Here is a 26819-nt window from a genome sequence, read left to right on the forward strand (position 1 = left end):
AAATTCCAGCAAAACAAAGTAAGCAACAAACAAACACTGTTCTGTCCATAGCCTTTCCTGTTTCAGCAGATGGCAATTCTATCCTTCATCTTTTTTCTTCCTTGCACACCTCATACATATTATCTGTCAGGAAATCCTATTGGTGCTACATTTATGATATATCCAGAATCTGAACACTTCTCACTATATATCCATGCCATCACCCTGTTCCAAGTCACCATTATCCCTTTTTAGGATGACTACAATGGCCTCCTGTTTTTATATTTACTGTTTTCACTTTATTCTAAATACAGTGGTCCTTAAAAAAAAAGTAAGCCATATCATGTCACTCTCCTTCTCAGAACCCTCCCAATGGCTCCCATTTTCAGCAGAATTAAAGTGAACATTCTTTCAGTGACTATATAGTGTCCCGTGATTTGCTGGCCCCGTTTTGTTATCTCTCTGACCTCATCTCCTACTATGTTAATATTCTCTTTGTTCACTCTACTCCAGCCACACCAGCTTTCCTGTTGTTCCTGAAATGCTCAGTATGTTCTGACCTTAGGTAATTTTTACTGTTTGTTCCTTTGTACTAGAGCTCTCTTCCCTCAGACATGTGCATAGTCCAGTGCCACCTCAGTGATGCTCTCCCTGACCATCCTATGTAAAATTGTAACCCACTCTCCAGTCTGACTTACCTCAGTCTGCCTGTTATTTTTCTCCAAGCCATTAGGCTATGTTATAAATTTGTATATATATATATATATATATATATATATATATATAGTGGTTGGTCTCATATATATGGGTTTCCCTCATAGCTCAGTGGGTAAAGAATCTGCCTGCAATGCAGGAGACCTGGGTTTGATCCCTGGGTCAGGAAGATCCCCTGGAGAAGGAAATGACAACCCATTCCAGTATCCAGTATACTTGCCTGGAGAATCCCATGGACAGAGGAGCCTGGCAGGCTGTAGTCATATATATATATATAGTGGTTGGTCTCCTCCCTCTGGAATGTATGCCCTACAAGGGCAGGAATTTTCATTTATTTTTTGCTTTTCTTAGCACACACATAACAAATGTTACTTGAATGAATGAATGAGCCTGTCTCTTCCCTTTCCTTTCCTTCCCTCCCTTCCTCCTGTAAGGAAGAGGTGTCCATCTGAACTGGCACACCAGTTCTGCACACTGGGATGTGATCGTTCCCAACTACCTCCTTAAGATCAGCCTTGTATCTCTCTTTATAGTTTCTCGCTCTTCCTCTCAATTGGTTTCTTTCTCTCAGCTGGTAAACATGCTTGTGTCTCATTTGTCTTTAAAACATTAAAATCAAAATGCTTCAAATATTTGCTTTCCTCTAACTGTTGCTCTCTGTACCTCTTCATGGTAAAATTCTTGAGAAGCTGTCTATGTTTTCTGACCCCACATCCTTACCTCCTATATTCACTTCTCACAGAAAACAATTTCTGGACCCCATTATTTTCAACTGCTGCCCAGTTATCATTTGCCAACATTGTTAGTCCCTTCCTTGAATTTCATTCTCTTCCTCTCCAAGGCCTTGGTCCAGGCCCTAGTAGCTCAGAGAAGAAGAAGACATGACACCCACCACCCCTTACGTTTGGTTCCTGCTTTCTACCCATACTTATTTGAATCATCCAATGCCCCACTGCAATAGCTTATGCCAGGTTCCCTGTTGATAAACTCAATGAACACCATTCAACCCTCCCTTACAAGAATGTTGTTGAACATGCCATCTGAGTAGAAATGTCTGCTCTTCTGTTGGCTGCTATGACAGCCTTCTCAGGACTCAAGCTTAAGCCGCTTTGCTTTCTTCTTAGATGACTTCATCCGGACAAATAACTTTGAACAGCATCCATGTGCTGGTGACTCTCAGTCTCCATCCCCAGGCATGCCTCTCCTCTCCCATGTAAACTGGGCCTGAGTACCACCAGCCTGAGATTCTCAAAGAGTGGTCCGGTTTTCTGAGATCTAGAGTCCTGTTTTGTCCACTCCATTTCTACTATCTAGGGACAAGGCTTTGCTCTGTGGTGTATATCTGGGGTTGGCCTCTTGCTCCTTGGTAAGATCTTCCTAGGTGATGTTCAAGACCTCAGAGATACCAACTGTGCCTACACTGGTATTTATCAGTTATTAACTAATTATAGCAATGGTGAGAATGGCACATAAGTTTTGCTGCATTGCTGGAACCTGTGTTAAAGGCTTTACATGATCTATGCCATTGAATCCTCACAAATTCTATGTAAACTGGAAAGCATTGCATCTCCCATTTTACACATAAGAAATATAGCATTTGGGAGCAAGGGCGAGGCTTCAACAGTGTGTGAACTCAGAACTTCCAGATGTTCAAGCTGGATTTAGAAAAGGCAGAGGAACCAGAGATCAAATTGCCAACATCTGTTGGATCATAGAAAAAGCAAGAGAGTTCCAGATTAACATCTACTTCTGCCTTATTGACTACACCAAAGCCTTTGACTGTGTGGATCACAACAAACTGTGGGAAATTCTTCAAGAGATGGGAATGCCAGACCAACTTACCTGCCTCCTGAGAACTCTGTATGCAGGTCAAGAAGCAACAGTTAGAAATGGATATGGAAAAACAGACTGGCTCCTGGGAAAGGAGTACATCAAGGCTGTATATTGTCACCTTGTTTATTTAACTTATATGCAGAGTACATCATGTGAAATGCCAGACTGGATGAAGCACAAGCTGGAATCAAGATTGCTGGGAGAAATATCTATAACCTCAGATATGCAGATGACACCACCCTTATGGCAGAAAGTGAAGAGGAACTAAAGAGGAGAGTGAAAACGCTGCCTTAAAACTCAACATTCAAAAAACTAAGACATGGCATCCAGTCCCATCACTTCATGGCAAATATATGGGGAAACAATGAAAACAGTGACAGACTTTACTTTCTTGGACTCCATAATCACTTCAGATGGTGATTGCAGCCATGAAATTAAAAGATGCTTGCTCCCTGGAAGAAAAGCTATGACCAACCTAGAATGAATGAGTGAGTGAAAGTTGTTCAGTTGTGTCTCAGTCTCCAGGCCAGAATACTGGAGTGGGTAGCCTTTCCCTTCTCCAGGGGATCTTCCCAACCCAGGGATTGAACCCAGGTCTCCCCCAGGTCTCCTGCATTGCAGGTAGACTCTTTACCAGCTGAGCCACAAGGAAAGCCCAAGAATACTGGAGTGAGTAGCCTATCCCTTCTCCAAGCGATCTTCCCAACCCAGGAATCGAACCAGGATTTCCTGCATTGCAGGCAGATTCTTTACCAACTGAGCTCTCAGGGAAGCCAGCATATAAAAAGCGGAGACTTTACTTTGCCGACAAAGGTCCGTCTAGTCAAAGCTATCATTTTTCCAGTAGTGATGTATGGGTGTGAGAGTTGGACCATAAGAAAGTTGAGCACCAAAGAATTGATGCTTTTGAACTGTGATGTTAGAGAAGACTCTTGAGAGTCCCTTGGACTGCAAGGACATCAAACCAGTCAATCCTAAAAGAAATCAGTCTTGAGTATTCATCGGAAGGACAGATGCTGAAGCTGAAACTTCAATACTTTGGCCACCTGATGCAAAGAACTGACTCATTTGAAAAGGCCCTGATGCTGGGAAAGATTGAAGGCAGGAGGAGAAGGGGATGGCAGAGGATAAGATGTTTGGATGGCATCACTGACTCGATGAACATGAGTTTGAGCAAGCTCTGGGAGTTGGTGATGGACAGGGAAGCATGGTATGCTGCAGTCTATGGGATCACAAAGAGTCAGACACTACTGAGTGACTGAAGTGAACTGAACCATGCACAGTAATTTCTGAGAGAAATCCCCTCTCCTCTCTTGAAATACATGTGACTTTGTTTGAGGCCTTGCTGTATATCCATCATCACCAAGTCTAGGACCTGGCAAAGAGCAACACATGGCAAATACTTGGAGAATCCCAGAGTGTCCAAAGGTCCTTGCAGTCATCCAGTGGATGAGCTTTATAAGGGGGATGGCAAAGTGCAACAGTCTCAGTCCTTTGAAGAGAAAGGCGCCCTGGCTGAGTGGTCTGATGGGAAGCTGGAACCGTCTGCCTCTTTTGGTGCCTGGATTCAGTCATCATTCAGCAAATACAATTTTTAAGTATTGGGGCACTGCTCTCAACCCACAGGAATCCAGGTAAATCAGAGAAACCTCTGTTTCTTGGAGCTCCAGTGTCAGTAGAGAAAAAGATGGAATACATGCATAGAAGACATTTCAAGTCCAAGACTGGGTACAGTAAGTGCAAAATCACCTCTCTCTGCAGCAGTGTGGTGCTGAATAGAAAGGCAGATTTCTCCTTCTCATAGGCTTAGGAATGCTCTGTGCTTGCTTGTTCCCTGCTCTGCAGCATGTGTTCCTAGAGCAAGTTCAGTTCAGTTCAGTTGCTCAGTTGTGTCTGACTCTGCGACCCCATGAACCGCAGCATGCCAGGCCTCCCTGTCCATCACCAACTCCCAGAGTTTACCCAAACTCATGTCCATTGAGTTAGTGATGTCATCTAACCATCTCATCCCCTGTCATCCCCTTCTCCTCCTGCCTTCAATCTTTCCCAACATCAGGGTATTTTCAAATGAGTCAGCTCTTTGCATCAGGTGGCCAAAATATTGGAGTTTCAGCTTCAACATCAGTCCTTTCAGTGAACACCAAGGACTGATTACCTTCAGTATGGACTGGTTGGATCTCCTTGCAGTCCAAAGGACTCTCAAGAGTCTTCTCCAATACCACAGTTCAAAAGCATCAATTCTTTGGCACTCAGCTTTCTGTATACTCCAACTCTCACATCCATACATGACTAGTGGGAAAACCATAGCCTTGACTAGACGGACCTTTGTTGACAAAGTAATGTCTCTGCTTTTTAATATGCTATCTAGGTTGGTCATAACTTTCCTTCCAAGGAGTAAGTGTCTTTTAATTTCATGGCTGCAATCCCCATCTGCAGTGATTTTGGAGCCCCCAAAAATAAAGTCAGCCACTGTTTCCCCTGTTTCCCCATCTATTTGCCATGAAGCGATGGGACCAGATGCCATGATCTTAGTTTTCTGAATGTTGAACTTTAGTCTAGTTTTTCACTCTCCTCTTTCCCTTTCATCAAGAGGTTCTTTAGTTCTTCTTCACTTTCTGCCATAAGGGTGGTGTCATGTGCATATCTGAGGTTATTGATATTTCTCCCGGCACTCTTGATTCCAGCTTGTGCTTCATCCAGCCCAGCATTTCCTAGGGCAAGAGTGGCTACATAACTTGCAGGGCCCTGGGGAAACATAAAAATGCAGGGCCACTTATTCAAAAATTATTAAGAATTTCAAGAAAGTGACAAAGCATGAAAGTGTGAGGCACCCCCGTGTGTAGGGCCGTGTTGCGCTGCACAGGCCACATGCCCACGAGGCTGGCCCTGCCGCATGGCTGGGAAGGATATACATAGGATGCCTGAATGTATCCTACAATCTCTTCTCTCTTGCAAAGGCTGAGGGAGAAGATACCAGTGAAATCAGTGGCACTAAGACACACAGAACTGCACATAAGCCAGTAACAAATCTTTGTCAGGTGCCTACTGTGTGCCCAAAACTCATCTTAAGTTTCAGGGATATGGTGAAAAATCAGACAGACTCTTTGTACGGTTTTGTTTTGTTTTCTTTTTTGGCACTGAGCTTACTCCAGAGGCAAAACGTTCTATAAACAATCTCACAAATAAATGCCCAAGAACATCATCAGTAGTGAGCACTGTCTTGAAGATGACAAAGTATAGTGATGAGATGGGGGTGGGATGATGGAGAAAATGTGTTAGATTAGCATGTGACAGCGAAGCCAGGACTTCCCAGGTGGCTCACTTGTGAAGAATCCTCCTGCCAATGCAGGAGACACAAGAGATGCAGGTTTGATCCCTGGGTCGGGATTATCCCCTGGAGGAGGAAATAGCAACCTACTCCAGTATTTTTGCCTGGAAAATTCCATGGACAGAGGAGCCAGGTGTGCTACAGTCCACGGGGTTGCAAAGTGTCAGACATGACTTAGCGACTGAGCCCAACAACAGCAAAGCCTGTCCAAGGAACTCACAACCCCTTGTACAGCAGCACCTGAGGATGCTGCTAGTGTTTGGCATCAGCTCCACAGGCAGATCTCTGCAATCCCTTCCCCTCTGAAGTGAATCATGAGCTTCTAGGTGAGAAAGACAAAGTCCAAGGATGCTTGAGAGAGACTTGAGATGTTCCCTGTGAAAGGGGTTAGTGATCCCACCCCCCACCTCTAGGGGCTTCTCACTTCCTCTGGAGGTCACCAGGAGCCAAGTCTCTGAAAAGATAGGGGCAGTCAATCTGGGAAAGGGGGTTTTCAAGCTCCGCCCCCCCCCCAGGTGCTCCCTCTCACACCCAGGCCCCTGGGCTAAACTGGGAGCCAAATTGCCATCAGTTTCCTTTGGGTTCAGAAAAAGTCCTCCAGTGGATGCCTTGGACTGGTCCTTTGGTGGTGGGTCCGCCTCCACCCCAAATACTTGGGTTAGTGGCCCACGGAGTAACTAACTCAGATCAGAGTTTCCTGGGGAGACTCTCAAGTCTCTTCTTTTTCCCCCTGTGCCAAGGAAGGTGCTAAATTACCCAGGTTCCTTTGGACGCCCAGGAATGCGCTCTGAAGGGCTGGAAGGTGTGGAGTGAGGGTGGGGGGAAATCTCAGAGGCCAGGGGACTTGGGAAAGTGATGAGGTGCAACAGGTTGTGGCGAGGGGCGCGGGAAGACGGGGGCTGGAAACCACAGTGCGATCCCATGGCGCACCAGCGGGCTGGCAGGGGCGGGGGTCGCAGCACCCGCATCTTGCCCCTGCCGGGCCCAGCCTGCAGTCTTTCTCCCAGTCGCAGCGTCGGCCCGCCGGTTTCCCCGCCTGGGGCCCGCGCACCGCCGGCTCGCCTCCTCCTCCCTCCCCCACGTCCCCCGCCCCTGGCTGTCTGGCAGCGCCGCAGCGGTGGCGGTGGGGGGCGGGGGGCCTTGGCGACCAGGCTTCTTCCTTGTCTCCCTCCTCCCCGCGCCTGGCCGGAGCCACCCCTCCCTCTGCCGCAGCCGCGTACACGTCGTCGGAGATTTCCATCGAGGCTTAGGGGGAGGAGCCAGGATCGGGGGCGCGGGGCGGGGCGAGTGGGAGGAGTGAAAGTTGGAGCCCGACAAAACCCTCCACGCCGCGCTCAGTGCGGCCAGACCGCGCGCAGCGACCTCCGCACAGGTGGTCGCGCCGGTCCCCGCCGCAATGTCGACCAAAGTTCTCCTGATCCTCATGGGCACGCTGGTAATCCTTCCGTGGTGAGTCTCCAGGCCTGGACCCAGGAGTCCCCGCCCAGGCCCCACTCCCTCTCCTCGGGAGTGAGGCCGGCTCCTGAGACCCCCGCACCCCGTGTTCCTCGAGCCCCACTCCCTGCCTGCCCCAGGCCCTCGCATGATCTACCCTGGTCCTGCATCCGCTCGACGCACGCGGCCAGCCTTCGCCCCGCTTCCCCTAGGATGGGAGCCCCGGGCCCCTGAAGGGGCGCCCAGGAAGGAAGACGGGACGCCTGTCACCTGGCCGCTCCCTTGCCCCGTCCCTTTACCCCCGGGGACCCCCCTTTCCAAACCACTGCAGCGGCCTGGGACCGATTGCGTCCTACCCCCCCCCCCCAACCGCCCCCCAGCCTTCCCTGGGAAAAGGTGACCGGCCTGGGCAGGTTCGCGCCTCTGGGGACTGGGGGGACTTTGGGAACGTGGCGCCCAGAGAGGTATGCGGGCAGGGGGAAGAAACTGCGCTTAAAATGTTTGAGTGTTGGCTAGTGTGTTCTCTCGTTCGAAAAAAATTTTTTTTTTCTCTTTTCTGAGCGCCTAGTGAGTACCAGGCACCGTGCCAGACAACTCTGACTTTATTTGCTTCCCTTCCCGCCTCTCCTTTTGGTGCCAGTCCCAGGCAGGAGCCTTGGTTTAGTCCAAGAGTTCCCACCCCAGCTGTCCACTCCATCCCCCTCTACCGCCGGGTTCCCTCTTCCTCCCTAATGCCCCCAGACGCCCTGCTGGGTCTTGGCTGACTGGAGCCAGGGGTCAAGAATGGTCATCTCCGAGGTCTGTGGTTTTGGATCCTGCATTTCAACCCCTCCCACTCTTCCAAAGATCAACAGCAGGTTTTCCCTGGAGCAGCCGGCTTCCCTCACACCTTCCTGGGGTCCTGGGACTTTGCAGGGGAAGGTTATCCCCTGCATCTCTGGCTTCTGAGAGTGAAAGAGGACTGCTTCACATTTTTTAGATGGTTTCCCATTCAGCTGCAACTGTCACAAGTTCCTAAGCTTCCTGATCTTTCTAGAAGCCTCCACCACTAGACTTGTCTTGCTTTTTGTTTTGGGGAGAGGTATTGGGGAGATGGCTTCTCTCCCCACCCCAAAATACTTCAGCTCATCAGGGGAAAGGCTGTGTAACTGGTTGCTGGCTCATTGGTGCCCTCGAGAAGGGGGGGCTGGCCTCATCAGGGGGCTTGGTAAATATTTCTGAATGTGTGCTAGGAATTTCCAGTCATCCACATCCCTCCAGATGTGAACTGGACTAGTTGGGAGAGATGACATGGTGACTGGGGCAAAAGAGGGATATAGTCGTGCAGAAGGGGGGAGGAGAGCAGAGAGGAAACCAACAAGGAAGAGGGGCTGTTGTGATGAAAACTACCCTTCCAGCCTAGGGGGGAGGACTGCAGTAACTCACTCTGTCAGTTCAGGCACTGTCCATATGGTAACCTGTGACGTCATTAAAGAGCTGGGGAGGTGGCAGTGGGGTGTGCTGGCACGGGCCATCTTGAACCACCTAGCTCGGGTCCAGGCTCAGCTTAAAACCACTTGTATGACACTGGGCATAGTTCCTTCCTCCATCTGGGCCTCAGTTTCTCCATCTGTAAGGTGAAAAAGAGGACTCATATGGGGGAAAAAATGCAGTCCAGTGGCCCTTCTCATATTCTCTTCCCTTTCCCCAGCCAGCTGCCTGAGCATCCTCTGTGGGGGAGGGGTTGCAGAAATTCAGCTCCATCTTGGACCATCGCATCAAGAGGGATGTGATGCCTGAAAAGTCCCATGGGAAGATCCCCACTAGTCTGTGCATGAGTGTTTTTCATGTTTTTATTATTTCTAGCTGTGAAAGTTGGCTTAATGGCGAGCTGAGGAAAGGTGTATACATTGTCAGCAACTTCTTAACCCCAAGATCCCAGGATGACGGGGCTTTTTGATTTGTTTGAAATTTTTACTAGGAAAATCAATTTGTCAGATGACAGCAGCCTCAAGACCCTCTGATCTCATTTTCATGGCAGACATAGTCTTGGGCCAGAGAGGCTGTGGTGGTCTTTGGGCCTTTGCTTGTTTGTTTGTTTGCCTCTCGAAACTCAGGGGTTCTTCTGGTTGGCTGCAGACTTCTGGGAGGGGTCATGGCAGGCTCTGGCTAACAGTCCTGATCATGCCACGCTCCCAGTTAAGTCACACATTTTGCAGTCCCCTAGTTCTCTATCCCCCTGCCCCCCGCCCTACGGAGGCTGGCATGATCTATTCAGAGGACAGAGGAAAGAGCCTCCGGGAAAGAGGGCATCTCTGGATATGCTATTAGACATGGAAATTGCTTTCCCCAAGCCCAGTTCTTCCCTTGCCCACAGTGGGAATTAGCCACCTCAGACATGAGAAATGGCATCAACTTGGCACATCTGGACGCCACTTAAGCAATTCTAAGAGTTTGAAATACTGCAGGAGCATGCATTGTGCTGCTCAAGTTGGCCTTCCCTTGGTCTGCAGTACAGAGGCCATACCCACATCTCCTGCCCTGTTAACCCCTTCTTTGAAGGAGCAAGTTGTCTAATTGATTTTGTAAACTATAAAATAATTTTGTAAGTGTAACTGAGATATAAGAGTGTAGAAATCAGGAGTGGATTTTCACAAAGGAAACATGCCCATTTAACCAGCACCTAGACCAGGAAACAGAAAGTTGCCTGTCCCCTCCCCCACCTCCACTAGCTTCACCACTCTGCCCCCTTCAAGTACACCCTCTTCCCCAAAGAAAAACACTCTCCTGCCTTCCAACATCACAGATTAATTTCGATGATGGCTTTTGAAAAAGCTTTTAATTATAAATTTTTTCAAAGACATAGAAAAGTACAGGGAACAGTAGAGTGAATCTCCATGTACCCATCACCAGCCTCATTAATTATCCGCTCATAGGCAGTCTTATTTTCTATGTATCCCACCCACTCTCTATTTCCAGCTTAAATTCTTTTAAAGCAAATCTCAGACATCATATCATTTCATATGTAATTATTTTAGTATGTATTTCTAATTGTAAGGACTTCAAAAACAGAATAAAATACCACTATTACACTAAAAATGTTTAGAATGTTTTCACGCTGAAGAAACTAACCAGTCAATATTCAAATCTCCCTTAATGTATCATAAAATTTTTTGTTTTGTTGTGTTGTGTTGTGTTTGGTTTGGTTTGTTTTTTATGGTTTGCCCTTTAAAATCAGGGTTCATATAAGGTCCATATATTTCCAGATTTTATTAGCATTTTAATTTTTCAAAATGCTTTTTTAAAAAATTAGAACATATATGCAGAAAACTGCTCAAACCATAAGTGCACGGCTGATGAGTTGTCCAAAAATGATTCACACTGATATCAAAACACCCACATCAGGGACTGGAATGTGACCAGAACCTCAAGCTGCCTGGTGCCCCCTCCCTCACTGCCTCCCAGCAAAGGAAGCATGACTCTGATTTCTAACACCGTATCTCCTGTGTTTTATACATTTGCAGGTGGCTTTTTTAAGTTTTTAAAATTTGTAAGTTTAATTCTTTGTGTAATATTTTGGCTGTGGCACTCAGGCTGGATTCCTGTTGACCATCTATTTCCTAAATGATAGTCTTCGTTTTCTCTCAGTTCTCAGAGCTTCCCCCATCCCTGGCCCCCAGCTCCAGTATAGTAGAGTATCACTAAAGCAAAGACATGCAGTGTTCTGACCCTCTCTGGGAGAGAGTGCTCGGGCTTTCCTGAGCATTCCTCACAACCCTGGCCCTGTGCCTGCCCATTTGCTCCCGGGTGGCACTGGTCAGGCAGACTGGAGACCAAGACTAGTAACGGCAGCTGATTGGCTAGAGCTCATGCACCCACGTCCTCTTGCTTTTACCTTGAAAAATTATTTTAAAATCTCAAACTTGCTTTTGATATTGATTTTTGTAAGAATGACCATTAAAGATGGATAGCATGAGAAGTTCCAATGGAGAGTACAAGTTTTAGAAGAAATTAACAAGAATAATCTGGCTCTTGATTTACTGTTACCAGGTACTCTTCAACTATGCTGTGGGTTGCCGACTTATTCACTCTGTCCCAGGAGGCACCAACTGGGCCCCCTCACAGTGGAGGACAGAGGCTCACTTGTTTGTTTTTATGTTCTAGCATTGAAGGACCTCAAGTTGAATCAGAGGAGGGATCCTCTGCCAGTGATGATAAGGTCTATGGCCCTAAGCCCCAGCCTCCTGAAAAGGAACTCTCCTCTGAGGAAATAAAGCCCACTGCTGTTGGTACCCATAAGAAACTTGGCAAAATGCCAACAGCCACGGAAATCCTGGATGGCATCTTTCATAACTATGACTACAAACTGCGCCCTGGCATTGGAGGTGAGTAGCAGGACATAAATCTCCCAGGGCCCGGAGGGTAGGAGGGTTAAGGGCCTAAGTGTGGAGAATGGGCCTGGGGTGTAGGTGGTGGTGCCCTGCATGTGGGCAGGAGCAGCTGTTGCTGACATATCAAGTAAGAGATGTCAGTGCTGGTCTCAGCAATGCCATTGACTTTGGTCTAGACTTTTCTCTTCTCTCACCCTCAGTTTTTCCAACTATAAAATGAGATGACGGGACTAGATGATTGACCTTTGAGGTATGTCCAATTCTTAACAGCCTATAAATTGGGCCTTTTCATGAGAGAAGAAAGAAAGAAATGGTATCAGATCTTGAAACCATGTAGTCCAATCCTTACCCCCTTTATTCACCACTGACCACACCCTCCCTTGCCCCACACTTCTGTTTGACACTTACCTCTGCCACTTCTGCTTACTTTACAGAGAGACCCACTGTGGTCACTGTCGAACTGTCTGTCAACACCCTTGGGCCTCTCTCTATCATGGACATGGTGAGTACTGAGCTTTGATTTATAGTATCTTCTAGCCTAGGGAGCTGACCCATGAGGCTTTTGAGTACTTGGTTCTTCTGTGTCTGTAACAAAAGGGGTTTTTTTTCTTTTGGGGGGGGGATTTTAATCCACAAGGACTTGAGAAGGAGACTGAAAGTGGTAAGTCCCTTGCTGCCTGAAGAGGACCTTCGGAATCCTGACTGTATCTTTCAGTATTTCATTCAAAATAAAAATAATAAAGCAACTTTAAACAACACAGTGGAATGGCTCTTTTCTTCTGATAATGATTTTTATGGACTTAATCTTGTTGTTACCAACTGTTGCTCTAGGACTACTTCTCTAATTCTTCCCTAGTTTCTTATCTCCTTTTTGTACTCCCCAGTTAGCCTCCATGAGCTCCTACTTGATATACACAAAATGCAAGGTTTCTGCCTGCCCCAGGCAACCTACTAACCCAGCCTCCTGCATGACATGCCTCTTGTAGTCCCAGCCCTGCTTAAAGCATGAAATTCAACCCCACACTCTAGCAGCCAAGGATCTCCATGTCTGCAGCCAATCCAGGGCTCTAGTTTTATTTATTTATTTTTTCACTCCTTTAGAGATCATGTGCCCTAGTCACGCTAGCGTATGGTGTCCCCAGGCTATCTTGTGCTTCTGAACCTTTGTTCAAGTGATTTCCACTTTGGGATGGCATTTTTCCAATTTTTCACCGTATCCTTCAAGATTTAACTCTAATGACATCTCTTTTACGGCATCTTCCCTGACTTCTACAGCTATTAGTTGCTCCCTTTTTTACTCACACCACACTCCTTTCTCTGACTCTCAGACCTTTCTAGCATATATCACAGTTGTTTACCTGAACTTCTCTACCTCATTGTATTGTAATTACGTACTCTGTGTCTGCCTTGCTCTCTCAACTGTGGGTTCCTTGGTGTCAAGGACCCAGTATATGTTAGCTGAGCAAATGAATTATAAGAGATGTTCTGCAAATGTCACTTTCATCTGTGGAGCCTGATAATGAGGAAGACTGGAGTAACCAACTCCATCACTGCCATAGCCTCGGCCTAGCCCAGGGCAGACACAGTTTTAGCATACACCTTGGTACCCAACAAGCACCATGTGACTGGGTGAGCTAAGCGTCTAGGCTCTGAGATAGTACTTGCAGATACACACTCAAAGGTAAGTAAACATTCATGGAAGCTCAAGATGTTTACATAGGTTGAGTGCAAGAATGGGGTTCCCCACTGTGATGCTTTGTTTGACTGCCTTATTCTTGGGGCACAATGTACTTATGTATTGGCTATGCAAAAATTAGGACTTCCTTGGTGGCTCACAAGGTAAAGCGTCTGCCTGCAATACGGGAGACCCGGGTTCAATCCCTGGGTCGGGAAGAACCTCTGGAGAAGGAAATGGCGGCCCACTCCAGTACTCTTGCCTGGAGAATCCCATGGATGGAGGAGCATGGTAGGCTGTAGTCCATGGGGTCTCAAAGAGTCAGACACAACTGAGCGACTTTATTCACTCACTCATGCAAAAATTAACCCCAAAGCATAGTATCTTAAAATGACAAATAATCATTAGGTCACAGCTCCTGTGGGTTAGGAATCCAGGCATGATTTAGCTGGATTCCCTGTTTCAGGGTCTCCCAAGGCTGCAGTTAAGGTGTCAGGTGGGACTGGGGTGTCATCTGAAGACTTGACTAAGGGAGGGTCCACTTCTAAGTTCTCATGTAGTTGTTGGCAGGGCTTAGTTCTCTGGCTACTGTCTCGAGGCTTTCCACAGACCTTGCCATATGGGCCTCCCCACAGGGCAGCTCACGTGTGGCAGGTGGCTTCCCTCAGAGCAAACAAGAGCATGAGAAAGAGTGCTCAAGATTGAAGCCACAAACTTGGGGGAAGTAAGAAGGAAGAAGAGAAATGTGAGAGCAGTCAGATCTTTTTGAGTTTCTGTTGACATTTTAAAGCTTTTTTTCCCTCTTCCCTTGATGTCACATTTATTCTTTGCTGTCATCAATGTGCTTACCACTAAAATGAGTATGAATTTAGCAATTAGTTTGACTAAAATTGTTGATAAACCAAGAAATACTGGGTTTTGAGCCAGAGGTTGATGTCCTCTGGTCCCACCATCATAGCCACCATTTACTCTTAATAAGAAAGGCACCTTTCAGATAATTGGTGGGAGCATGGCAAAAGTGGCCTGAAGAGTAGTAGAAAATCTGTGGCTACCACCTCCTTGTTATGTGTGTAAGATGTAATTTGGGGAAATATGTTTCTAACATCTGCAAGAGCCTTTGCTGTGTGCGTACTCTTGTTGGCATTGATTTCACAGGGAGGACTGCTTCTTGACAAGCCTGAGTGAAAAGTGAAAGTGAAGTCGCTCAGTCGTGTCCTACTCTTTGGGACCCCATGGACTGTAGCACACCAGGCTCCTCCCTCCATGGGATTCTCCAGGCAAGAGTGCTGGAGTGGGTTGCCGTTTCCTTCTCCAGGGGATCTTCCCAACCCAGGGATCGAACCTGGGTCTCCCTCATTCCAGGCAGACGCTTTAACCTCTGAGCCACCAGGGAATGACAAGCCTGAGGGATACAGTTTAATGACCCAGCCCTCACCGAACCTGGCATGTAGCACAGAACTGGTCCAAAGAGGAGCCAATAACTTGATTTTCTTTGGCTGGTAACATGTTGCTTTAGCCTGGGCCAAGTGCCTTTAGAAGATTCCGAACACTCATGTGGTATTAAATTTCCCAGAGAAGTCTGGCCATCTGCATAGTTCCCCATAGTTCTTTAAAGCTGTGGAAGGTCCCAGTCCTTGTACATGCCTGTTTTTCTCTGGTGATACTGTAGAGTGTGGTGCTTGGTGAGGAGGAGTTCCAATACACTTCAGTCATAAATCAGAGCTTGTGGAGAGCACAGGATTTGTCCTCAGGGAGAGAAAACAAGTCCCCTTGTCAGACTGGGGAAAATTGAACCGTTAGTTATCAGTTGGTGTGTCCTGAACTTACAGTTGGAATCCGGTTAAATGGAAATGAAATGCTTATTTGAAACCCGAGAGTGTAGCACAGAAGCAAGTGTGCACCATAGTGGGGAGGCTTCCTCTGGTTACTCAGCAGTTCTGTAGGCCGGTTTGGAGCTGCCAGCCATGCAAGAGAGCAGAGCCACCCTGAAGGCCACTCGTGAGGGCTGGTGTGGCTTGGCAGGGCAGGGCTGGGGGCTCTGCATGTGAATGGTAGTCAGGCTTTTTGCTGTGTGATTCTCCGTACTCCTCCAGGGAACATTCTCAGTCTTGGGGGGCTGGCTCTCTGTAATTGGGCAGTGGCTCTCACCACCTTGTGTCCTGAGCAGCAAAGGCAAGCAGAGATGGTCTTGACCACTGCTCCCCAAACTCGAGGGCTCTACAGGCCTCCTCGTTGTGGGTTTCTGGTTGGTGGTGTTCATTATTTGACGCAGGAAAACTCACAGGAAAGGCTTAGGGGTCCTGCAGAGGAAAACTGGACCTTGACCCCCAAAGGGATTCTTGGAACAAGTGGAGTAAGCCCTGGAGGGTAAGGCAGGTGGAGGTGGTCCCAGGGCAGGGCCATGGCAATGATGCTCTGAGCATCAGAGCCAGTATGTTCCCATTAACTATTTGTTTGATTTCGAACAGACTCCTTTCTCTCTGACCTCTAAAGTAAAGGAGATTGAACTAGCCTTAAAGGTTGTACCTTGGCCTTGTTCTGATACTTGCTGTTCAAGCTACTTGCAGTTCTGTTAGAGTCTGTTTTGTTTTGTTTTGTTTTTCTCCTTTCAATACCAGTGGTGCAGATCTCTAGCTTCTCCTACTTCTTCCTCTTAAACCTTCTTTTTGATATTTAACAATTTATGTGATAGACCATATCTAGAGACCAAATACTTATGGGTTAATTAACATCTGTGCTCCCCAAATAAAAGGTGAAAGGGGCAACTTCATTGTATGCAATCAAAGGTGCATATGTTTGTAAATGTTTAGAATGATTTTGACCTGACATCTTTGATTTGCTATGGAAATGTGGGAGCCCAGATGGTGTTAGCCTGACTGGAGTAGCATCATAGTCCTACAAGGGAGTATCGACGTGATGAGCCCAGCCTTTACAATTAAGCCACCATTGTCTGTCTGTTTCTGGGTTAAATATGTCTTCCCAGATTGCTATTCATTTGGGATTTTTTTTTTCTTTCTGGAATACATGGAAATAGAGAATGTCCTTCAGCCAAACCCATGCTGTTTTCCTCTGTGCAAACCTAAGTGGGCTCCTGTCTGCTAGATAGGTCCATCACAAGATGGCACGGGAATGTTCTTTATCTGCTGCTGCTGCTGCTGCTGCTAAGTCGCTTCAGTTGTGTCCGACTCTGCGCGACCCCATAGACGGCAGCCCACCAGGCTCCCCCGTCCCTGGGATTCTCCAGGCAAGAACACTGGAGTGGGTTGCCATTTCCTTCTCCAATGCATGAAAGTGAAAAGTGAAAGTGAAGTCGCTCAGTCATGTCCGACTCTTAGTGACCCCATGGACTGCAGCCTACCAGGCTCCTCCGTCCATGGGATTTTCCAGGCAAGAGTACTGGAGTGGGGTGCCATTGCTTTCTCCGGTTCTTTGTCTGCACAGCCCCAAATGTGTGCTTTTCTATCCTTGCCACCAGGAATACACCATTGACATCACCTTCTGCCAGAGTTGGTATGACGAACGCCTTCGTTTCAATGGCAGCTTTGAGAGCTTTGTTCTGAGTGGCAACTTGGTGAGCCTGCTGTGGGTCCCAGACACCTTTTTTAGGAATTCTAAGAGGACCTATGAGCACTCAATCACCATGCCCAACCAGATGGTCCGCATCCACAAGGATGGCAAGGTGTTGTACACCATCAGGTATGTCAAGCTTCTAGAGTCTTGCCTCCTGTGACTCTTCTTCCCCTTCTGAGAATTTTTGCCAAAGAAACATGGACTGAGGTTTCATCCTGAATGATACTTCTAAGGGCCCCTCCAGCTTTCCCAAACCATGAGCTCAATCCCTTGGTGTATAGACATACATACTAAAGCCTCAGAATAAGAAGATATTGCTTAAGGCCACAGCCTGAGTTTGTGGCATAGCTTGGACTGATATCTGGGTGATATGGGGCCGGGGAGGTGGTAAAGAGTGGGAGAGTATTGGCAGGTCCTTGAAGCTGGGATGGGCAAGAAACACAAGCCCATCTAAGCTGGTCCATACATTTCTCTGGTGATGGAGGCCAGAGTAGCCAGATACATCCAAGCTGTTCTTCCACTCTTTTTGTCTCTCCTTTGAGCTCTTTATCTCAAATCCCACCATTGCCACTCATTGGCAGTGGTCCCCAGGCCCAAGCTGGGTGGATACCTAAGTATTCAGGGCCAGCCTAATGAGGCTCCTTTCTCCCTTCCAGGATGACCATTGAGGCTGGATGCTCACTCCACATGCTCAAATTTCCAATGGACTCTCACTCTTGCCCTCTGTCTTTCTCTAGCTGTGAGTACATTCTTAGGTTTCTGGGACCCCAGAGTCATCACACTGGACCCCTTCTTTTTCTCATCCTTGCCCCTTACATTTTTCTGCCTTTGTTTTTCCCTTAAGATGGTACCAAGGCTGCCCAGGGCCTCCCAGTCCATCCTCATCTTTCCTGCTGACAATGCTGTGTTGCTTAACCTGGGCTTCGTGTTGGCTTCCTCCTCCTTTCCACCCCATTTCAAATCAGTCACCTCTAAAGTGCATCTCAAGTATGTCTGCTCTCCATCTTCACTGTCACTACTGCCTTGGTTTAGATCTTTGTCATCTTCCACTTGGACTTTGAAACATCTTCACTTTGAAGCTGACCGTGTCTAACATTAAATACACGGTCTCCTCCCAAACTCTACCCTCAAAACAAATGCATTGCTTTTGTGTTCCCATCTGTCCCATTGAAAGACACCATCAACCACTCAGTTTTCCAAGCCAAGAACTTTGATGCTTCTTTCTTCTTTACCTCCTACATCTATCCAATCAACACATCCTGTTGATGTTCCCTCCAGAATCTCTATTGATTTTATTTCTCTGCATTCTCTCTGCCACAGCTTTGGCTCCTGCCTTTGTTCATTTTACTGTGCCTGAGTTACTGCACTGGGCTCCCATAACTGATCTCCCTGTCAACAGGCCATCCTCATATAAGAGCTAGAGTGACCTATCTAGACTAGGTTACTCCTTAGTTTCAAATTCTTCCTGAACTCTCGAATCAATTCCAAATTGCTTAAAGTAGCACTCAAGGCCCTTCATGAACTGGCCTCTGCTATCCACTGCTACATACCTCATCCATCTTCTGTGAGCTGGCCATCCTGAACTTTTAATGTTTCCATAATACATCAGGCATTTTCACCTTTCTGTGCATAGAACACACTCCTCACCCTTTCAGCCTCATCCGTACAGAGAATATTTATACTGGACTTTTAAGACTTACTGAGCATGTCACCCACTCTATAGAATAGTCTTTTCTGGGTGTGTCCCCAACTGATCTTTCCCTCCTTTGTTTCCCCACTGTCCCACGGGCAGAGGTTTCTCAGAGGAATTCCAACAATTACAGATGTGTACTCACTGTCTTATTCAATAAAATGTGAATGCTTGAAGGCAGGGCTCCTGCCTTGCTCACCTCTGTGTGTCTAGCACAGGGCATGGTACTGAGGAATGCTTAGTAAATGCACTTACTGGATGGACTTCAACAATGAGGTAAGAGAGGTAAGGCCCCACAGCTGGTGCAGCCAGAGTCAGGACTCCAGGGCATTGCTCAGACACCATGACGTTGGAGGCCTCAGCTCAGCTTCCCAGTCTCACATGACTCGTCTTGCCACGTTGCCTTACAGTTTCCTATCCTGAGAATGACCTAATCTACAAGTGGGAAAACTTCATGCTTAAAATCAATGAGAGTAATTCCTGGAAGCTCTTCCAGTTTGACTTTACGGGAGTGAGCAACACGACTGAAACTGTCACAACCCTGGCTGGTAAGTGCACCTTTGAGCCAGGGCTAGCCAGAGGCCCAGGAGGGTGGTAAGGATGGCTGAAGGTAGCCATCCATTCGTCCAAATGCTATGTACTCATTCCATGACAATATTGTAGACCATGGCTCCTGTCTTATAAATGCTAAGCACTTACAACTGTTTGCAGAGGAAACTGAGACTTTGTAACTATATCTCAGTCTCATCTGCAAAGAAGTAAGTGCTTTGCCAAGCCCCGGAGAGGGTAGGTGAGTAGATAAAGTTTTGTTGCTGTCAGAATTTGCAACTAGCCTTGTCATGCAGACCTTTTGGTTTCCAGAGCTTTGTTACAACTGACCTACTTGGACACTTGGGGAAATGGAGGTCATGTGAGTTCTCCATACTCAGAACAATCCAAGTGGTTCCAGTTGAGTGGGATGCAGTCTGTCCTGATGGGAGGTTGGAGGCTGGAGTTCTGTCATCAGCTATGTGAGGGCTGGGATAATCTGGAAGAGGTTTCAGCAGCTACAATACCTGCCGTATCAACATTTATTTTAAAGGAGCAGCCCTGACATGCACAGATTCCTGTCAAAGGCTTCGTGGTGGATTCAACTTGGATGGTGATCATTGGTTTTCTGACCTTGTCCCTCACAAGGACTAAAGGGGAGGGTCCTGGGTCTATTATACTTTAGCTCCCAATTAGGTGTGAGTGTCTTTGCTTGTGTTCCTAGGTGATCTGAATGAGGAGGAGCCAAGGGGCCTCCCTGGGGCTGCTCTGGGAGCAGCCTTTTCACACACACTGACCAGTCAGGGCAGTGGCGGCTCTGCCCTCACCGTTTCCAGCCTGCGGATGGAACCAGTCACCCAGCCAGCCATTTGCCATGGAAGGTGTCTTGCTTGGCTTCCATGTGGCTAGGCAGAAAATCTGCTTTTGCTTTACTTGTTGAGTTGGTCCCTGGGTGAGGAATAGCCCATGCTCATCTGGCTAGAGCTTTGCTTGCACAGTACCAGGCAGGGGTAGAAGGCTGCTTTACAAGTGCTTTCCTTTTTCTTGGGGGCTCTGGGTAAGCAATTTTACTCCCTTTGACTTGGGACCCTTGCTCTTCTGCCGGCTGACCATTGGCATGCCTCTTACCTTTCTGCACCTTGGTTTCCCCAGACAGGTGGGGACCCATCATCAAAAGCGGCAGGAGACAAGGCCCATGGGCTTTCAAGTCACTAGTGGTTCCGTTTAGTAGATGGTTGTACATTGTTTCAAAATGGTACCCTAGTGACTACAAAGCCCCAGTGGCAGCATCATCACCAATGACAATAGGTAAGCACCCTGCCCTCCTTGGAAGAGAGGAGAGTTCTTGAGAGAAAGGAGAAGGCCTCCTTTATCTTCTGCAAGAGATGAGGTGATCTTGAATCATAGTTTCTTCAGTATCATAATTATCTTTGGGACTTTCAGATAAACATAGTTATCTTTCAGTCAGTCCCTGGGCAGTTCTCTCTGTCTGGAGTAGACTTAGGTCCTAAGCCCCTAAGGGTTCAGAATGCAGTGCTAGCTTGGTACCCTGGCCACCTTGGGCCTTCAACCAGAGAACCTCTGCTTCAGGAACCTTACCCCCAGTGAGTGAGGCATCTTTCACTGCTGGCTGTTGAGCCTTTGATAAGAATTCACCCATGATTAGGATTTTGCTTTCTTGCAAGGGAGTTTCTTCCTTCACTAGACAACTCTGTTCATCAGAAAAACCTCTGTGTTCATCTGAAATTGAAATCTCTGGAACTTCCACCCGTTAGACTTAGCTCTTTTTCCCTAGAACTACTGAGCTTCCAGTAAGTCTAGTCAGTCTTCCACAGGGTCAAGATCAAAGAGCCAGTATTATAGTTCCAACCCTGGAGCATATTCTTTTATAGACTATACAGCTGTAGTTCTTTTCCCTCCCCTTTGTTCTTCAAAGCTTTGGCTCCACTCATCCTTCTAGTCTCAGTCCCCTGGACACGGTCTTTTTCATTGTGTTCCTCTGACAGTGCAGTGACCAACTGTGCTCTGGCTGAGGCAGATAAGAGCAGAAAGCATCTTTACCTTTTCTCCCCCTCTGGCTCCTCAGCCCCAGATATCTTTTTTCCCTTATCCATGCTCCTCTATTCCTCAGAAATAAGAAAGTGTGTGTTAGTACCTTCACTTGGCCTTAAAGGATAAGTTCCCATCTGTTGAAAAGTAGAGAAGGTTCTTCTTTGGTAAAATAGACAAAATAAAAATAGAAAAAGCCAATAGGATAATCAATCTTATTGCAACAAGAATATATCAACTCAGCAAAGTTTTGTGCAGAGTGGCTATAGCTGAGTAGGGCCATTTTAATTGCAGTCGAGACCCCAGGAGAAAGAGCTAGGATCTCAATAAATAACATTCTGGCTAGTAGGCAAGGATGAGTGGTCCCTGCAGCAGCCCCGGAGGAGGACTTCTATCCGCAAAGCTACTATTCTGGACACAGGTATTCAACTGGCCCCAGGCAACTCCCTGGCCTTTTCCAGAAGATTCTGAGAAGTCTTGCCCCTTGAGTGTCAGTGCTGCCAAGGTGAGTAGGAAAGGCTGGTCTTCCCATTCAGTCTCAACATACCCAGACTTGCTGGGCAGGTGATCTATTTTCTAAAATAGGAGGACACATGGACAGGTTAGTGTTCTGGTCTGCTGTACAGAACTGTTGCTGGGCGGCACCAAGAGTTGCTATGCATCTGCTGGGTTCTAGGCTGTGCTGGGCTGGGATGGGCAAGAATGTAGCAATGGGGCTCAGATGAGACCTGCCCTGAAGGGGTTTAAAAACCCACCTAATAAGGCCAGCGAATTCTACAGCATCACTGAGGTGGAGAGTTGGAGCTTAGTTTCACTGACGAGCCAGATTTTGAACTATTGTAAACCCAACATTGATGTTGAGAGTAAAAAGATATATTCTGGCCTCGGAAAGGCCTCCAGAATCCCCAGGGGTCATGATAAGCATGCAGAGTGTTTGGGCATGTCAGAGTATAAGGCAGCATGAAGGGTCCAACAGAAGATGCCAAGTGGAGATAGAGGCTGTCCTCAGGTCCTGCACAAGCCATCACTGCCTAGGCTGAGAGCCAACATCAAGGACACGATACCCAATGAATGCGAAAACCTCAGTCAGCCTTGTGGATGTATGTTCTGCAGACCTGACATCTAGAGGACTGACTGAAATTTTCACTTTCAGCTAATTCTTCTATTTTCTTGAAACATGGGGAACACATGTATACCTGTGGCAGATTCATTTTGATATTTGGCAAAACTAATACAATTATGAAAAGTTTAAAAATAAAATAAAATTAAAAAAAAAAAAACAACACTCATTTTGGGCTAGGGTAATAGACTAAGAACAGGAGTCCAGGGTTTGAATATTGGTATAAATATCCACACACTATCTCAAGGAAGCTGAGTAGATAGGGTTAGCTTAGAGTAAGATGTGGACATGGAGGCCTCAGTCAGCCACCTGGACATTAGCCATATGGTTCTGATATCTAGAGGGCTAACTGATTTTATTGCTTTCACTTGACTATTCTGCTCCCTATCCTAAAATGATGGATATGGGGTGTGTGACCGTGAACTGAGAGAGAATTGATGAAGGTTCTAGCCCTGGCTTGACTCTTAACTGACCATGGGCCTGGCAGTGAGTCTCCTCTTGGGCTTCCTCTATGTCTCTGTGTGTGGCATTGCCTTAATGTGCCTCTGTCCAAGGACCGTGGTGGGCATCCCATGAGCCCCTATTGGGCCCTTAGTATGCATGTCTTCCTGCATGTGGGACACCCTCGTGGCAGTGCTGTAGTGAGGAAGTATTTTTTAAATATCTTCCAGGTGATTTCATAGTCATGACACTTTACTTCAACGTGAGCAGGCGGTTTGGCTTTGTGGCCTTTCATAACTATGTTCCTTCTTCTGTGACCACAATGGTCTCCTGGATTTCCTTTTGGATCAAGAAAGAGTCTGCTCCAGCCAGGACTTCTCTAGGTAAGTGGGTGAGGTAGGCATCTCCTTGGGGCACAGAATTGCCTTCTCTGGGGGCCTTTCCAAAGTGTAATATATAAGCTAGTGGTGCCGTCCACCTCCACTCATCTCCTTTCACAGGGATCACCTCTGTACTCACCATGACCACTTTGGGCACCTTCTCGCGGAAGAATTTCCCACGTGTGTCCTATATCACAGCCTTGGATTTCTACATCGCCATCTGCTTCGTCTTCTGCTTCTGTGCTCTGATGGAGTTTGCTGTGCTCAACTTCCTGACCTACAACCGGACGGCACCTCGTGGTTCTCCCATACTTCGCCATGTATGAGCTGGTATGGGAGTGGTGGCAAGGCTTTGGAGGATGGAGGCATGCAAGTAGGGCACTGGCACTTATGACACGTGGGTGGCCAGCCCACCAAGTAATGAGGGGTAACCTGGGGCTCTGGGGGGCATTGGGTAAATTTTCTGGTGTGATGGTGGAAATTCTGGAGTGGGGGGTGCGGGAAAAGAAACAGGGTGCCAAGCACTGAATCCTCAGGAATCCTTGAGACAGCACCTAGGCTTTGTTCATCTTCCCTTGACTCGTTCTGACTTCTTTGCTCATTCCTTTCAGCCTCGTGCCACGATCCGTGTCCGCATCCCTGTCGTTGAGCATCCAGAAGCTTTTGTGTGCGACATTGAGGACTCTGAGGAGGAGGAGTTGGGGGAGAGTGAGGAAGATGAAGGCCCATCCTGCCCAGCCCGGCAGGCCGCCAGGCCAAGCCGCCTCCAGCGCTCTGCTGGCTGCAGCAGGTGGTGCGATAAGTACTGCTGCATGGTCCCCACTTGTGACGCCAGCAGCTGGCAGCAGGGCCGCCTCTTCATCCATGTCTACCGCTTGGATAACTACTCGCGAGTGATTTTCCCAGTCACCTTCTTCTTCTTCAATGTGATCTATTGGCTTGTTTGTCTTAACCTGTAGGTGCCAGCTGGTACCCTGTGGGGCAGCCTCCCCAGTTCCCCAGGAGGTCCCACAGCCTTTGCTAAGGGAGTTGGAGGAAAGCAGCAACCAGAGAATGTCTTTTCTTCCCCTTCCCCAGCCAGCAGCTGGCAGGGCATCGCTCCTTGCCAGTCGCGCCCCACCTGGCCCATTCACCAAATCTCCTTAGCGGTCCATCTCAAGTAGAACGGCCCCATCTCTGTTCTTCCTGGGGCATGTATGATACTCAGGCTTTGAAACATAGACTCAGCAACCAGCTCCCTAAGATGGTGTCCATGTGTGAGCGGATTAGCCATCTCCCCAAAGGGCTAACACCCACTGCCTTTTCCCAGAAACCCAGCACTGCCTTTGTGGTGCTCTGGGCCCAGCTCTGGCCTCAGCCTCAAAGTGCATACACCAGCTGCTTGCCTGATCCTGGCACCTCCTAACGATGTTGGGCAGCAGTGTAACAGGGGGAGGGGATCTCCATCCTAGGTCCCATAATTATATTCTTGACTCTTGTCTCCCTGCCCTCCCTTCCCCTGCAGATAGATGGGCACTGGCGTGATTCCTTTAGGAGGAGGGGAGCCAGCAAGTGAGGACAGTACCCCTCCCTCTGCTGCTGTGATACCTCCCTCTCCCCTCCCTGCGGGCCTTCATTACTCATCTGCACCACCAGTTCAATGCCTTGCATCCAGTGGGTGTCTATTTTCGTATGTGATAATAGTAATGACCCCCCTGCTTTGTATGCCCCTTTCGTCCTCCCCCTTGACCCCTGTGACTTTTCTGTGACTTCCCCAGTGACTTTCCCAGCCCCAACCCAGGTGCTAGGCCATGGTGACTTCCTGGGGCCAAGAAACTAAGGGAATTCTGTCTCTGCAGCAGACATTACCCGCATTGATTGGTGCCCAGCTGAGGCACAGCATAGGAGTTCTGCCACTTCCTTGGCCCGTGGACCTGTGAGCTGGTCCACTCCTATTTCTGGGGCACTCTGACAATCACAATCAATCAATTGAATTCCCTTAAATTTGTACAGCACTTTACCTTTTGCAAAAGCACTTTTGACAAATTATTTCTATTTTGAGCCTCATAGCCCAGTGATGTATTCAGGGCAGGATTCTTATCCCCATTTTGCAGATGAGAACCCTGAGGCACAGATTTCTATGGGACTGTGGATCTCACTGGAAACTACCCAGGAGCCCACTGTCACGTGACAGGGCTAGGCAGCTCTTTCCACCATGATTTGATTCTATAGCCTCTGCTGACACCCCAGTGGCAGGGCCCAGAGTGGCAGCCTCTTTTCAGCATTGGCCTGCTCAATTCCTGGGCCTCAGGTGCTCAGACTGCCCCAAAGATCTAATCTCTCCTGGCTCTAGTAACCCAGTGAGGTGAATTTGGACACGCCCCAATGCTTGTATATGCTGAATGAAATCTGTGTCTGTATTTTATTGTGGGGGGGGTGGGTAGGGTAGGGCTCCATCTGCTTTTTGTCACCATCAACAGTAAAGGGGGAATATATCAATAAATATATCAGCAAAGCATAAAATTGTCATGGCTGGTTTCTTGGGTGTTCAAGTTTGTTCTCTGCTGAGGTTTTATTTTTTTTAATTTTACTTATTTTTGGCGTCACTGGGTCTTTGTTGTTGTGCATGGGCTTTCTCTAGTTGTGGAGAGCAGGGGCTACTTTCTTGTTGGGGTGTGAAGGCTTCTCAATGAGGTAGCTTCTCTTGCTGTGGAGCTGTGGAGCACGGGCTCTAGGGAGTGGGTTTCAGTTGTTACAGCTCACTGGCCCTAGAGTATGGGCTCAGTAGTTGTGGTGCACAGGCTTAGTTGCCCCGTGGCATGTGGAATCTTCCTGGGCCAGGGATCAAACTTGCGTCCCCTGAATTGGCAGGTGGATTTTTAACCACTGGACCACCAGGGAAGTCTTCTGCTGAGGTTTTAAATCTTAACTCAGTGACTCAAATCTTTGTTATAGTCCCCCATCCATGACTCCTAGACCTACCACGCACTTGCCATGTACTTTTCTCTCAGTGGAGAACTTAAGGGAAGATACTGACCAAGTGGGCGCCCCCCCCCTTTACTGATTCCCTTACTTACTCCTATACCTCTTCTCCCCTCCGTGTTTCTTTTGCTTTGCCCATCATTCTAGCTTCATCTAGTTAGCTTTCTAAAGATCATCAGACTCAGAACACTCCCTATTTAAAGATGGGGATGCTGAGGCAATTCTCACACAACCAGTCAATAGTGAAGTGGGACAAAGTCAATTCCCTGTCTTGGCTTACAACAAGCCTAGAGATCTTGGTTGATTACCCTTCAAATGAACTTTCTAAAAAGGTATTGGGAAGTGTTGGCCCTGGCATCCTTTGACACATCCAGCTCTAAGGAAAGTCAGAAACGATAATAAGAACAAAGCAGGAGACAAAATGGTATCTGAACAGCCAACAGTTTTGCCATAAAGTTCTTGAAATGATTTCCCTGTAAGAAATCTACATGCCTTTACTGTATATTTTCTGATGTCCTAACCCATGACACATTACAATTAATAATAACAAGTAACAAGGAAAATAATTGCTCACTTTTAGTTATATTAGATGCAGAGATGGGGGAGAGAAAGCCTGGTTCCTGAGCAATGAGGACATGCAAATTTGTGAGCACTCATATTTATATGCATTTTGAAACAGATAGTGCAAACCTGATTTCTTCAACACACTACAGTAAAGCTAAAAACAAAATTCCTACCATTAGTAAA

General features: G+C 47.5%; 1 protein-coding gene across 1 annotated transcript; it reads left to right on the plus strand.

Moving 5' to 3' along the window:
* Positions 1-7156: 7156 nt before the first annotated feature.
* GABRE (gamma-aminobutyric acid type A receptor subunit epsilon) lies at positions 7157-25608 on the plus strand. The gene is made up of 9 exons (XM_006059663.4): positions 7157-7303; positions 11432-11652; positions 12093-12160; positions 16809-17029; positions 17560-17642; positions 19004-19141; positions 22962-23114; positions 23232-23431; positions 23723-25608. Exons 1-9 carry the CDS (start codon positions 7251-7253, stop codon positions 24068-24070), a joined length of 1485 nt encoding a protein of 494 aa, XP_006059725.1. The 5' UTR covers positions 7157-7250; the 3' UTR covers positions 24071-25608.
* Positions 25609-26819: the final 1211 nt, after the last annotated feature.

This window comes from Bubalus bubalis, chromosome X (assembly GCF_019923935.1).
Source record: "Bubalus bubalis isolate 160015118507 breed Murrah chromosome X, NDDB_SH_1, whole genome shotgun sequence".
In the NCBI taxonomy this organism is placed as follows: Eukaryota; Metazoa; Chordata; class Mammalia; order Artiodactyla; family Bovidae; genus Bubalus; species Bubalus bubalis.

Bases quoted from the DNA above. Each gene is read 5' to 3' on its own strand.
- GABRE (XM_006059663.4), top strand. From the start codon at position 7,251: ATGTCGACCAAAGTTCTCCTGATCCTCATGGGCACGCTGGTAATCCTT. The intron at 17,643-19,003 runs GTGAGTACATTC...GTTGCCTTACAG, and splicing joins CCCTCTGTCTTTCTCTAGCT to TTTCCTATCCTGAGAATGAC. The intron at 23,115-23,231 runs GTAAGTGGGTGA...CTCCTTTCACAG, and splicing joins TCCAGCCAGGACTTCTCTAG to GGATCACCTCTGTACTCACC.